Source organism: Musa acuminata, chromosome BXJ1-4 (genome assembly GCF_036884655.1).
Source record: "Musa acuminata AAA Group cultivar baxijiao chromosome BXJ1-4, Cavendish_Baxijiao_AAA, whole genome shotgun sequence".
NCBI classification, from domain to species: domain Eukaryota; kingdom Viridiplantae; phylum Streptophyta; class Magnoliopsida; order Zingiberales; family Musaceae; genus Musa; species Musa acuminata.
In genome coordinates this window covers 37,827,228-37,840,413 of record NC_088330.1, presented here as the reverse complement: position 1 = coordinate 37,840,413, position 13,186 = coordinate 37,827,228, and the positions used below count along the sequence as shown (strand labels likewise).

Genomic DNA, 13,186 nt, shown 5'->3' with positions numbered 1-13,186 from the left:
AATTTAGGATGATTAATTTTTTTTAAATAAAAATATTTTATATTAGAATTAATATATTTTTAATATGTTCTGTAAATGAGTATAACCTAATCTAAGTAAAATGTGAGGAGGAGGAGGAGGCGGAGGAGAGGGAACGTGGCTGATGGAGAGAGAGAGAGAGAGAGAGGAGGAAACCAATGATAAAGGTAAAGATGAGAAAGCAAACAAGGAGAGGGAGGAAGAGGTGACACTGAGGTAGTAGAGGGAGGAGGAGGTAGTGGTGGAGGAAAATGAGATAGTAGAGATGAAGTGAGAGGAGGAAGAGAAAACGGCAAGAAGAAAAAGGGAATAGAGAAATTAAATTAAATTAAATTAAATAATATATTTTAGGGCTCAATTAAATTAAAATTAAAATTAAAATTAAATAGTTAAAATTTAGATGAACCGATTTCATTCTATTCATATTTAAAAAAATTAATTTTAAAAATGAAGTCAAACGTAATCGAAGGATAATTGTTATCTTTTTTATGATTTTATTGAGGATATTTTGATTAAAAAACCACTGATAAAAACAACATATACCTAATATAAATCTTAAAAAAAGGTTTGAGAGTGCTAATACGCAAAAAAAAAGAGGAAAAATTATTTTACTTTTACATACCAATCCTTGCAAAGTTTCATAAATAACATATTTGCCCTCTAGTTTTGATTTATATATAAGGAACTTGTATATGTAGGAAAGGTCGTTACAAAGTTCATGAGTGCTTCGAATCCCAGGGGATCGAGTCTGGAGATTCATGGCGAAGAGGCAGAGATGGATCGGGCTCGCGGAGGTCTTTCTGGTCGTGGGGCTTCTCCTCAGCTGCCCTCGCTGTCTCTCCGCTCTGTCCGTCACGGTGAACGACTTGGAGTGCGTCTACGAGTTCGTCCCCTACGAGGGCGATACCGTGTCCGGCAATTTCGTCGTCGTGGATCATGATATCTTTTGGGGCTCTGATCACCCCGGCATTGATCTCATCGTAAGTGACGCCAATTCCCTTTGTCTGCGGACCAAGGTTTATTTCTTTCTTTTTGATTGGAGGGCGGAATTAGGCGGTCTGGATCTGGATCTACTTCTGGAATCTGCTGCAGTTTTTGTTCTCCTATTAAATTCTTTGGGTATTTCATTAAGCTGATTTCTCTCGCTAGAGAAAGTCTAAATCTTTCCTTTTCCTGCTGGAAATTCGTTAATCGGACCCAATAATTTGGATTTTGTTTTGATTCTGAAAATGTGCTATTTTCTTATTGTATGCTAAATATGTGACATCGATGCTGAACGTATACCTTGTCTTTCTTATAATTAGAGGTAAAATAAATTTATGTTCTTGTTTGCAGTAGCTGTGTTCAAAGTCTGAAAAATGCTGATAGCTTTGGTAGCAAATTTTTTTTGTATGACACTCTTGTACATTTAAAGATTATATATTTCAGAGCGAACTTGCAATAATCTATATTCCGAGGCTGTTCTTGGTACTCATTCTATACATAGCCATTTTTGGTTTATATGTCAAAATAAACTAATTTAATTAGTCATTAAATGTAGTTCCTTATGTCAGCTAAAAACAAATTTGTCTGTAGGATAAGTGTGTCCATTTCGTTAAGTAGATTTTGAATTTACCTCACCCAGTGTATTGCTTTCGAGTCCTCCGTGGTGTAATCATGCATGGTAGTCCATCTTTGTGCTCTAATTTGATATACAAAATATATAGCAAATATAGGGCATTAAGTTGATGTGGCAACTAACTAAAGTTAAGTGAATTTATAAGATTGAGTCGAAAGATGAGGGGTAAAAATTATGAAAAAAAGAAGTCTAGAATTTGGGAGCTAAGATAGTAAGGACATGTAGCCTAAAGAAACATTTCTGAATTTTCATTATTCCATTTATATATTTCAGCCATGCAAGACTGTTTATAGGAGAGCTAAAACATTTATTTGCCACTAAGAAATTGGATAAGATAAGGGCTTAATCTTCTTGTTGCAGTTGGATCTTAACTAGAACTTTGTAAGGATAATGATAGAAATCCTAGCTAAACATCTTTTCAAATAAATAAGAGATAAAACCTAAAGTAACAATAAAAAATTTGAACATAAGAATCATCCCAAATATGGATGAATATAAGCCTCAAATCAGATAACAACATAAATAACTAATAAAAGTTGATACCTTGTCCCTATATTGGGATGCATCAGCTAGTGACTCATGGTCAATCAATAATAGCCCCTGAAAAGAGTGCACGACACCTATGTCTCGGCTGAGTGACAAAACATTGGAATTCGGTCTTCCATTGTTTGGCACATCTGCTTCTACTGGCAACAGCTAAAGTTATCAAAGTCTCTGTGTACTAAATTGTAAAGGTCTCTTGGAGCCTAGGTGCTAGTACTGAGAGGGAGCATTGCCTCATTCAAGTATGGCACACTTAGGATGGCAGTTGCTAAAAGATACTTAAATCATATTACAGCACAACAATTGTCTATTTGTTGTTATCCATATAACAAAAATGTTAATTTGGACATGTTAGCTCAAATGGTATAGCACTCTGTTCATTGCGAAATATATGAATATGAAGATGAGGTTACATCTTCGAAGAGGAAAGAAGGCTGCTGCTATAATGCAAATATCAAGGAAAAAAGAAAAAGAAAAGGTAAGAGCAGCAATGTAGGAACATAAACAAAGCAAAAATAATCATGGAGTAAAATTAGTACAAGAGCAATATAAATACAAACAAAGTAAGGAAAAAAAAATTCACTTTTAGTTTCTCTCTTGGGGAAAGGAACTATATTCTAATGTAAAAAGTGAAGAGTAAGCTTTTTCTTGAAGTTGTCTTATGTTGTTATGAGTTTCTGATCTATCTTATATGTTTTATGTTGTTTGCTGCATCAATGTTGAACTTTATTATCTAATTGAATCACGTAAGTAAAATGATAGTCTATATGCATATCTGGGAAACTTGAATTGTTCTTGAGCATGATACACCATACTTGGATATGTTTTATATAGTATTTATGAGTGAAAGAAACATTAAGAAGCACTATTTCAAGATCTTCAAATTTTAAGATGCAAAAAAGATGACGAAACTGTTTCTTATTTTGCTGAGTCTGTTAAAAATTAATTCACATCTTCTTGTAACAACTAATTGAACCCTTCTTTTATTGGCATTCATGCCTTCATCTTAATATGGACATTGTTGTTATTAACTTTTTTTATGATAACATTGTGGTACCTGTCTTTAATTATTGAAATATGTAGGTGACGTCTCCAGCTGGGAACACTGTGCATACCATGAAGGGAACTTCTGGTGACAAATTTGACTTCAAGGCTCCAAGAGCTGGAATGTACAAGTTTTGTTTTCATAATGCAAACAGAGCACCAGAGACTGTCTCCTTTTACATTCATGTAGGCCATATTCCAAATGAACATGACCTAGCCAAAGACGGTCAGTCTCAATGAACCTAATGGTGATATTGAGGTTACAACCTAATTTACTTGGGGAATTTCAGAGGTTTTACCTTTCTTTTAATTATGATGAAGGTAAAACACATCGTTTGCTTAATCTATAGTTGAACGCCAACGATCTTATAGTTGCTCACAATGAAGAAGCCTAACTAAAAAATATAATAAAATTGGTAAAGTTTTGCTTTAGTTCCATCATTTTTGCAAAACCTAAAATATTGTCATAGAGAAAGGGCGACAATGCACATGTATGTGACAAATGCTGCACTCTATTTATTTATTATATTATTTAACAAAAGTTCTTGTAACTAATCTCATGCAGAGCATCTGGATCCAATAAATGTGAAAATTGCGCAGCTTAGGGAAGCATTAGAGTCTGTCACAGCAGAACAGCGTTATTTAAAAGCACGTGAAGCTCGCCATCGCCACAGTAAGCTAATTCATCTACTTATGTACTTGATTGACTAGACCATGGAGAAATTGATTATACATGTATGTTAATTTTTATTTTACATTGAAAAATAATGCTATGAATTCTTTCTAGTTCTTAATTATTCAGGCTTTTCAGTTGTTTGTTAGTGTATAAAGCAAATATGTTTTTTAGACCTTAATCATTTTAGATTAAAATTTAAAGTGGAAAATCCTATGAAATCTTTAGAAACAAATTTATTGCAAAAACAAAAGAAGAAATGCCTACTGGTTGTTTCTAATTTTGAGAGCATTATTTAATGCATTATAATATGTTTTATAAGCTTGTTGCCATTCTTTCATCAAAATAATGATCCAAATGGTATTATAGCAACAATCTGCCCATTTGGTTTTGTTCTCCAAGAAAAAAATCTTATTTCTCAAACACCAAGATGAGAAAAGTCTGGATTTGTTTTCTTAGTTTTCATTCTCATTTTCTGGAGAATAGTTTTCACTCTTGAAAAACAACTAAAGTGTAACTTCAACAAAAAAAAAAAAACTAGAAAATTCTTTTTGTTGTTTCCATTTGTTTTCACTCGATTATTCTTAACATTCAAAATCACCTTTGGGTACATATTTTAAATCATTGACTATAAATTATCAAAATTAATCATTATTTTCATAATTATATATGTGGTACTCCCCCTAATGCACAATTCAGACTGTGCAGCCTTACTCTAAATATATATTTAGAGAGACTAAATATAGAGATACTGTTTATTCGTTGGTGGGTCGGGCTGGGTTTGGCTCGAACCTATATGTGCTTGCTGTCCCATCTCAATCCAACCTGACCAGGCTCGAGCCTTTCCCACCTCTGGTTTGTCCAATAACTTTTTGAGTTCACTAGGATTTTATTCCATCAAGGAATCCAAAAAGAAACTTATTTTCATTTGATCCTTTGATGGGCTTAAAGTATATAGTAGATTGCAGTCAAGACTAAACATTATATAATTTTATCATGTTTAGATGTGGTACTCAAATCATGGTTTTATTCATTTTCTAAATCATGCATGTAATAATGTAATTGGAACTAATCTAAGAGGTTGTTAATTATGATCTTAGATGGAGAGATTTTTTATCTTCCAAAGTCATAATTGCTCGTGTATTTAGCTGGAATCTTGGAGATTTTAATCCCTTAATGCAATAAGTGCTGCATATTTATTTCACTTTTTCTAATTTTCACTTCCAATGCAGCAAATGAGAGCACAAGAAAGCGCCTTACATTCTATACAGTTATGGAGTACTTGGTGCTGGCTTGTGCTAGTGGACTTCAGGTTGTTTACATCCGACGCCTTTTCAATCGATCAGTGGCATATAACAGGGTCTAGACTTCATTGAGCCTTCATTTTATTCTTCGACATTATTTATGTACCATCACTAACTTTTGCTGGTAGTTATTTATTTTTTGTTTCAAGTTTTCCCTGCCATAGTTCTTGTCGCAGAGGTTGTTTTAATTTATGTTTTGAAAGCAAGTTGGTAAAAGGAGTAGAAAACTTGATTGGTTCCGTTTTGATCTCTGGAACATAACTATATTATTAGTCTTTTGGAAACCATCTGTTTGGCTTCTCATCTCAGTACTCTTGTATGACTCCAATAGTTCTCAGATAATTGCTCCACTGAAGATATGGTCTGTATTAAAACATGGTCTATATATATAGTCTTTTAAAATATGCTGACACTCAAAACTGTACATGTGATACTAGTGTAATAATCTATTTTCTTATAGATATTTGGCCCAAATTTGATTAACAAGCATCCTTATCAATGGATCAAATAGGCACAAGTTCAGAAAAAAACCAATCTGCCTCTTCCTAGGAGTAACAATGGATATCAATATCACCCAATCTTTTTTCGAACTGACTATTTCTTTAGGTACCTAAATTTGTTTCAGCCCCAACATGAGAATCTCTTTTCCTATCATTAATTGTCCCAAACCCGTGCTATTAGTATTAGCTTAAGGTTAATCTATCTTAAGTTAATACTGAAGAAAATTAAGGGGTAGAAAGCATTAAATCTCCTTTGCAAAAGAGGTCTCCATGTAACCCAAGTTTCAACGAGTGAAAATGACCTGAAATTCTTCCAAAACCTACTCCAGATCACACCAAAAGTCAATGTGTGCATTCTTCTGCAGAGAAGTTTTGTTGCAGCACACAGCCATGACCATTCACTTCAGCATTAGGAGTCAGAATGAAGAATCACTTTCCTTACAGCTAAAAGTTGACATATATGAACCTTCAACTGATACTATGCTGGTTTCTGATCATGACTGCGATTGATTTGTTCAGAACTGAACTTTTGCACCAAAGATTGGATCAAGTAATTATGGTCCAACTTTGGCCAACAGGTTTAGTTAATTTTTGGAAAAAGATGTAGAATATGGTGCTGTAATCTCTGCATTTTTTTGTTTTGCAGAGCATTAACCATCTTTTAAGCATTAGTATTTTGCTAAGACTTTCTTGCATTCCCTGTATCATGTTGACCTTTTTTTTCCTTGTTCTGTACTGTACTATTCAATGACAAAAATTTCTTTCAAGAAGTGGAAAAAAGAAACATTTGGACTAATAGGATGATCCATCAGAAAATGATAAATCAATTTGGGTGTGGATTCTGTTTATAGTCTGGGATAGAAGTTATTATTCCATGGAATAGGAAATATAGTTTCCTTTCAGCATAGTCAAAATAAAAAAAAAATGATTTACTGCGTTTGTTCTTCATATAAGTACAGGAATCAAGAACCTAATGGGCTATAAACTCAAGCCTTGTACATAAAAACAAATATCAGTTTCCTGTTGCAAGGACTAGGAGATGTGGATGTTCCTAAAATTCAACTTGCCCACTTTTGATCTGAGTTTGATTGCTGTGGACTGGTTAATAGTATTTGGGAAAAAGTCAAGGGTTGTTTGTTATCAGCAAAAAGTTGCTGATATCCTGATAAAGATTTGTTCATGTTCCAATTTCCTCGAGTTTGTACTCCTATTGTTAGAACAGATGTGCCCTATGAACTATTGTGCCATATGTTACATTGTTGATTCAATCATTCCATACAGTTCATACATTTATGTTATGCTACAATACAGTGGATGTGATGGATATGCTCTTTCAAGGATATTTGCTCTGTAGATTGAGCTTCCAATGCAGTTTAAAAGATTTGTTGAAGTGTACAGTAGACATGCTGGTAACATCCCCATGTTCTTTCATTTGTTTCTCAGGATCATGTAAAAAAGCTTTGATCATAAATATAAAACCAGGAAAAGTAGATCAATATGAGAATGAATGATGGTAACTTTTGTTTGTAATTCTGTCAGCTTCTCCTCTTGTACATACTTTTCTTGCACAATCTCACTTGATCAAAGATGTTTCAGATTCTTAAATCAGATCAGAAGGTAGATTCACTTTGTTGGACACAATTTGGAAGAAAAAAATTAGCATTTAGGATTATATTTGCTACTGGAACAAAAGAACATTAACAAGCTGTGGTTTCTTGAAACAGGGCCTGGGAATTCAGATGTGCATCATCCAAAATGTTCCATTTGAACAGATGAATCAGACAGCCATCATCATTCTCACAAATTCCTCATAATTCACCTGCCCATCTCCATCCAGATCAGCCTCTCTAATCATTTGATCCACCTCTTCATCAGTCAACTTCTCCCCAAGGTTTATCATCACATTCCTCAGCTGCAAGAACTGTATATGATCAGTAGAATGGAGAAGATAGATTCAAAAAGTAAATTCTTGGTGATCATTCGAGCACAAGAAGAAGTAATTAAAGGAAAGCATGCAGAAGAGAAGACAGAAAAAGTGTCTTTAAGTTCACCTCAGCAGCTGAGATAAAGCCATTTTGATCTTTGTCAAAGACCTTGAAAGCTTCTTTGAGTTCTTCCTCTATATTAGTCTCCTGCAGAGGGTGGAACATTATCGAGAGATCATATAGGCTGAGACTTGGTGGGTGGTTGACCTCAGACATTTACCTTCACTTTTCTGGCCATTAGATTCAAAAACTCCCCAAACTCTATAGTTCCATTGCCATCCGAATCAACTTCCCTGATCATTTCCTGCAGCTCTTCTTCACTTGGGTCCTGACCCAGTGATTTGATGACTGTGCCTAGCTCTTCCAGTGTGATGCATCCTGTGAAACCAATCAAAGGTAAAAGAGAACATTTACATTTAGAGGCAGGTTAAACACAACAACTAAAGAAATGAAGATAGATAATCTCTTCTCATGTCTAAGCAAAAGACTCCAAGCAAATAAAAAGAAGAAGAAAAAAAAAAGAGGTGGCTGGAATTTTCAGTATTTTCAATAATTTATGTGAAATTTTAAAATAAATTATATTATATATTTTCAATATTTATTTTACAATGGGGGAGCATAAAAAAATCATACATAATTTAATCGGTTTGATTCAAGTAGGAGACAAGAAAGAAGATATGGACAAGAGGATCCAAAAATCGGACACAACCTCAAACCATTTAGGATGTAGGAAAGATTATGAGAATGAGTAATCAAATTAATATGTTGAGATGAAGAAAATAGATGAATGATGAATCAATTAATAAAACACAAAAATGCTGAACCACAATAAATCAATATATTCCAACTGCTTAGCCCAAGAATAAGAACCCAAACAAAGTTATAGTAATACCACAAACAATAAATAAAATCGCTTTACTTCAAACTCAATACACATATAACACACACTATTCCCAACCCAATCAAAGAAAAGAGAGAGAGAGAGAGAGAAGTAAACCATCTCCATCTTTGTCAAAGAGGCAGAAAGCTTCTTGGAACTCAATAATCTGCTCGTCTGTGAGGATATCCATGTCAAAACTCTCTACAGCAACAAGAGAAAGAGCGGAGAAGTCCTGCTGGGTTTTGGCTGGCGGAGTGAGATGGAAAGAGCCGACAGCGTATGCTGACCATTTTATAGGCCAGATGGCAATGGCGAGGCACTGCTCAGAACTTCAATGTGGCTTTGACTTCCCTGCGATTGAATAGCAATCAACAAGCCAGAGATATAATCTTTTTGACGATTGAATCCAAAAGATTAAGAAAGGACAAGCAACGGATTATATCTAATGCTAAGCACTGGGTCTTGTTCAGTGGCCACTCTTTGGCAGCTTCCCTCTGTCCCCTTCTTCCCCTCCAAGAAGAATCCTTCATCGTTTTAAATCCTATGCTCACTTGTTTCCCCTCAGACATCTCTCTCTTTGTTTAGAGGCTGTCCTTCTTACGGTCCAGCTGTGAAACAGCTGGAGGTTGGACATCGAGAAGACAGGAAGTGAAGGGAAGAAGCAGCACAAGTCCAAGCCTTGATGACGAGGTGTTTGACATAAATGCCAGACTTTTGAACGCCATGCTCTCCAAGTTTGATTTTGTTTAGACTAACCATATGGCTATCGCTGTCCTACAAATCTGCATGATGAAAATTTTGGAGTGCATCATCTATTCTTTAGCATAGTTATGCAATTCCAATCGAATCGGTTGATCAGACCGAGAAAATGGAAACCACATCTTGGATTAGTTTGGATTTTTATTTCTTTCTAAGATTATTAATACAGGGTTAATAATGTCAGATCAGATCTTTTGCACGCATCTCAAAGCACGATTGATATACGATTTGTGTTTCTTGGGGATGTGAATCAGGCGATTTATTTATGCAAGCTGTTAAATTGTTCGTATCTTAATTCGCCTCTGTCGTAGCATTAAAAAAAAATCAACGTAAATTCCTTTAAAAAGATCATTAAAGCCTTATATTTATCCGTATTACCAGAAGGGTATAATGTGTATATGGCACTGTGGATACGGGACAGAATGGTCATTTCGCTGCAACTACTTTTGCCCCGGGGCAGATCCGCGGCTTTGACTTGGGTGCGTGGAACGAGATCGCCGCTGACGGGGACAGGCCACGCCGCACGTGACACGCGCTTTCCTCGAGCTTTGTCGCGTCGGCATTGACTTCCTTTGCCACGCACTCCCGACGCCACACCTGTGGGAGTTCGGAGTGTAGACGGGCTCCACGAATCCGAAACCCGGATCCGACATGCATTTATATGATGGATTCGTATGTTGGACGCGTAAGCTTTACGGGTTTCGGAGCTTTATATTTGCCTGCAAAAAGATTGGCTTTGTGCCTTCGATTCCAGCCATGTAGGCAAACTCATGTTACGTTGTTCATGTGATCTGAATCGACTCATGCTGTCCCATCCAAGTCGTGATCTGCAAGAGCAGATCAACTTGGATTGGTGTCTATAAGATTTGTGGTTGCTCCCCCTTCCTTGGTTCAAGAACAGGGCATGACCCCAATCATCCAGCAAGGCCACATCTAAGTCTACTGGAGATAAATGAGATCAGAAATCTAACACCAGTTTGGAGTTTGTGTTCATCAAACTCGTCCATCGATCTACTGCTGCTCTCCATGCTTTTACTGTGTCGGAACAGCAACACCGGAGTAAGTTTTCACTAACACAAAAAAGAAGGAAATAGGAAAACAGGAGATAAAACACAAATGGATCTAAACGAAATACTAAGCTGTTTGTGTTGGTGAGACCGAAGAGATCAAGTCTTTTGATATCTCATACTGATATAGCTACTGGTAGAGGATTAGAAATATATATCCATCTTCATCAATCAATGCGCGAACATGCTCCAGAATGAGTTTCTCTTTTCTTCTTATTCTTCTTCTTCACCCCTACAACATTGTTCAAGCAGATGAAGTCTTTTTATATCTGATGCTCACATAATGATCTTTATTCGGATATAGGTTCACCTAAGATATAGACTCACACAACATTATTCTCCTCATATCTCATGCTCACATAGGCTGCTGGTAGATGATTGGAAATAGATGTTCATCTTTATCGATCATTGTTTAAAGATATTCTAGAATAAATTTAATCTACTTCTGCCTCTTCTTATTCTTCTTCTTCTTCTTCTTCTGACCTACGACATTATTCAATCAGATACCTAAAGCCTTTCCATATCTCATGTTTCCAGAATGGTCTTGTGCACTTCTTGCCTTTGATGTTGCATGTGGATCAGTCACTTTTCAACGAGTTCTAATAATTTCTGACCAGCTTGATATCTGTAAAATATCAAAAATATATTTTTTTAGATTTCAATCGATGTTCTAGTCACTTATTAGGAAACAATAGGACTCTTTTTCAGCATTGCTTATGATCCTAACATAAACTAGAGGTACGATCAATCAAACATTATATCCATAGGCTCACAAATTTTGTACTTATAACGTGGGTTGAATATATCAATCTTAATAAGGTGTATCCGAAAGATAGTTATCCACTCCCTCGTATTGATCAACTAATCGATATCATTTCGATGAGCTTATTACCTTTATGGATGCATTCTTGGAGTATAATTAGATAATGAGAACACATGTCCTTCATCACCAATCGAGGCATGTACTACTATTGAATCATGTCATTCGGGTTAAAGAACGTAGATGCAACATACCAAAAGTTAGTGAATAAAATATTCAAGTACTAAATTGGGAGGAATATCGAAGTATACGTAGACAATATGATAGTTAAGGGCAAAATGATCGACTCGCATTTGGTAGACCTGACTGAGACATTCCAAGTCTTTAAAAAGGCACAACATGCACTTTAATATGACCAAGTATACTTTCAGGAAAGTTCCTTAGGTTTGTCATGCACTAGAGGAGAATAGATGTTCCTTAGGTTTGTAATGCACTAGAGGAGAATAGATGCAAACCCCAAAATGATATAAACTATATTGGAAGTGCATCCATCTCAATTCGCCAAAGAAGTCCAATAGCTAACGGGGCAAATAGCAATACTGAGTCGTTCCTATCCTAATTAGATAACAAGTACTAGTCATTCTTTCATGCTCTAAATAACATAAAGGGTTTCTTATGGACACAGGAGTGCCAGGAGGCTTTCGAAAGACTAAATTACTATCTCGCCCAACTATCACAACTCTTCTTCATCTTGCGAGAACCCCTCGGTCTCTACCTTGCTATCATCGACTTGGTTGTTAGCTCTATGCTAGTTCAAGATGATGCGAGAATTCAAAAGCATACTTACTATGTCAGCTACGTCCTGAGTGGGCCCAAGGAGCAATACTTGGCTATTGAACAATTAGCATTTGCACTAGTGCTCGCGATAAGAAAGTTTCGCCCATATTTTCAAGTGCATGTCATATAGGTCATCATCAACTAGCCACTCAAACAAGTTCTGTCTAGGTTTAATGTCTCAGGGTGACTATTGAAATTATCTGTAGAGTCAAGCGAGTTTAACATATCGTATATGTCGAGGGCTACTAAAAAAGCCCAAGCATTAGTAGATTTTATCTTGGTGCTAACTCCCCTACCTAAAGATGACAACATACCCCCACGACATAGACATTATTTGTTAATGGCTTAGTCACATCAGCGAGAGGCAGTGTCGACCTTGTCTTGGAAGGCTTGAACCAATAAGTGTATGAGAAAGCACTTTAATTCAAGTTCAAATTTTTCAACAATAAAGCCGAGTATAAGGCACTCCTCTTAGGACTCTAACGCACTCAAGAACTCCAAGTTCAAGATTTGATAGTGTTTTGTGACTCACAACTAGTCATGAGCCCAGTGGAGGGGAACTACGAAGCCCGAGATATGACCATGATAAAATACCTCACAAAGGTGCAAAGATTAGCTAAGCTTCTCTCGACTCTATGTGTTTTGAGTTTCCCATAAAGAAAATACCTAAGCAGGTGCCCAATTGGCATCTACCTAGACTCTAACCATTAGTTGAGATGCTATCCACCTAAACTATTGAAAAGCTCAATGTGACTATGGTCGAGGAGGAACACAGCTGGATGGATGAGATCCGACACTATAAGAAAGATAAGACACTCCCAATTGACTCTATAGTGGCCCGAAGAGTCAAGCATCACCAAGCATGGTATTTCATAATCAATGATCACCTATAACACAAGTTGGGAGTCAAGCATCACCAAGAATGGTATTTCATAAAACTCCTTATATGCTTGACTCTCCAAGAGGGTGAGCGGTGCTTGCCGAGGTGCATGAAGGTATTAGTGGAAAGTACATAGCGAGCAAACTCTTGCCTTCAAGTTACTTTGACAGGAGTTTTACTGGCCCATACTATGTAAAGATGCGATGGTCTACACCTAAAAATGTCACAAGTGTCATGAATTTGCTCAGATATTATGTCAATAGTTAGTTGTCTTGAACTCAATCGATCACAAGTGGTTAGTCGCCCAAGGAGGTATAG

General features: G+C 36.2%; 2 protein-coding genes across 2 annotated transcripts; one reads left to right on the top strand and one right to left on the bottom strand.

The window, feature by feature from the left end:
* Positions 1–732: 732 nt before the first annotated feature.
* LOC103982983 (transmembrane emp24 domain-containing protein p24beta3) lies at positions 733–5,439 on the top strand. Its single transcript, XM_009400096.3, has 4 exons — positions 733–998; positions 3,263–3,449; positions 3,789–3,896; positions 5,129–5,439. Exons 1-4 carry the CDS (start codon positions 777–779, stop codon positions 5,260–5,262), a joined length of 651 nt encoding a protein of 216 aa, XP_009398371.2. The 5' UTR covers positions 733–776; the 3' UTR covers positions 5,263–5,439.
* Positions 5,440–7,198: 1,759 nt separating this feature from the next.
* On the bottom strand, positions 7,199–9,032 carry LOC135663828 (calmodulin-like). Its single transcript, XM_065176890.1, has 4 exons — positions 8,683–9,032; positions 7,906–8,063; positions 7,752–7,832; positions 7,199–7,612 (listed from the first exon to the last, which is right to left on the bottom strand). The coding sequence occupies exons 1-4, from the start codon at positions 8,753–8,755 to the stop codon at positions 7,478–7,480; spliced, it is 447 nt and encodes a 148-aa protein (XP_065032962.1). The 5' UTR covers positions 8,756–9,032; the 3' UTR covers positions 7,199–7,477.
* Positions 9,033–13,186: the final 4,154 nt, after the last annotated feature.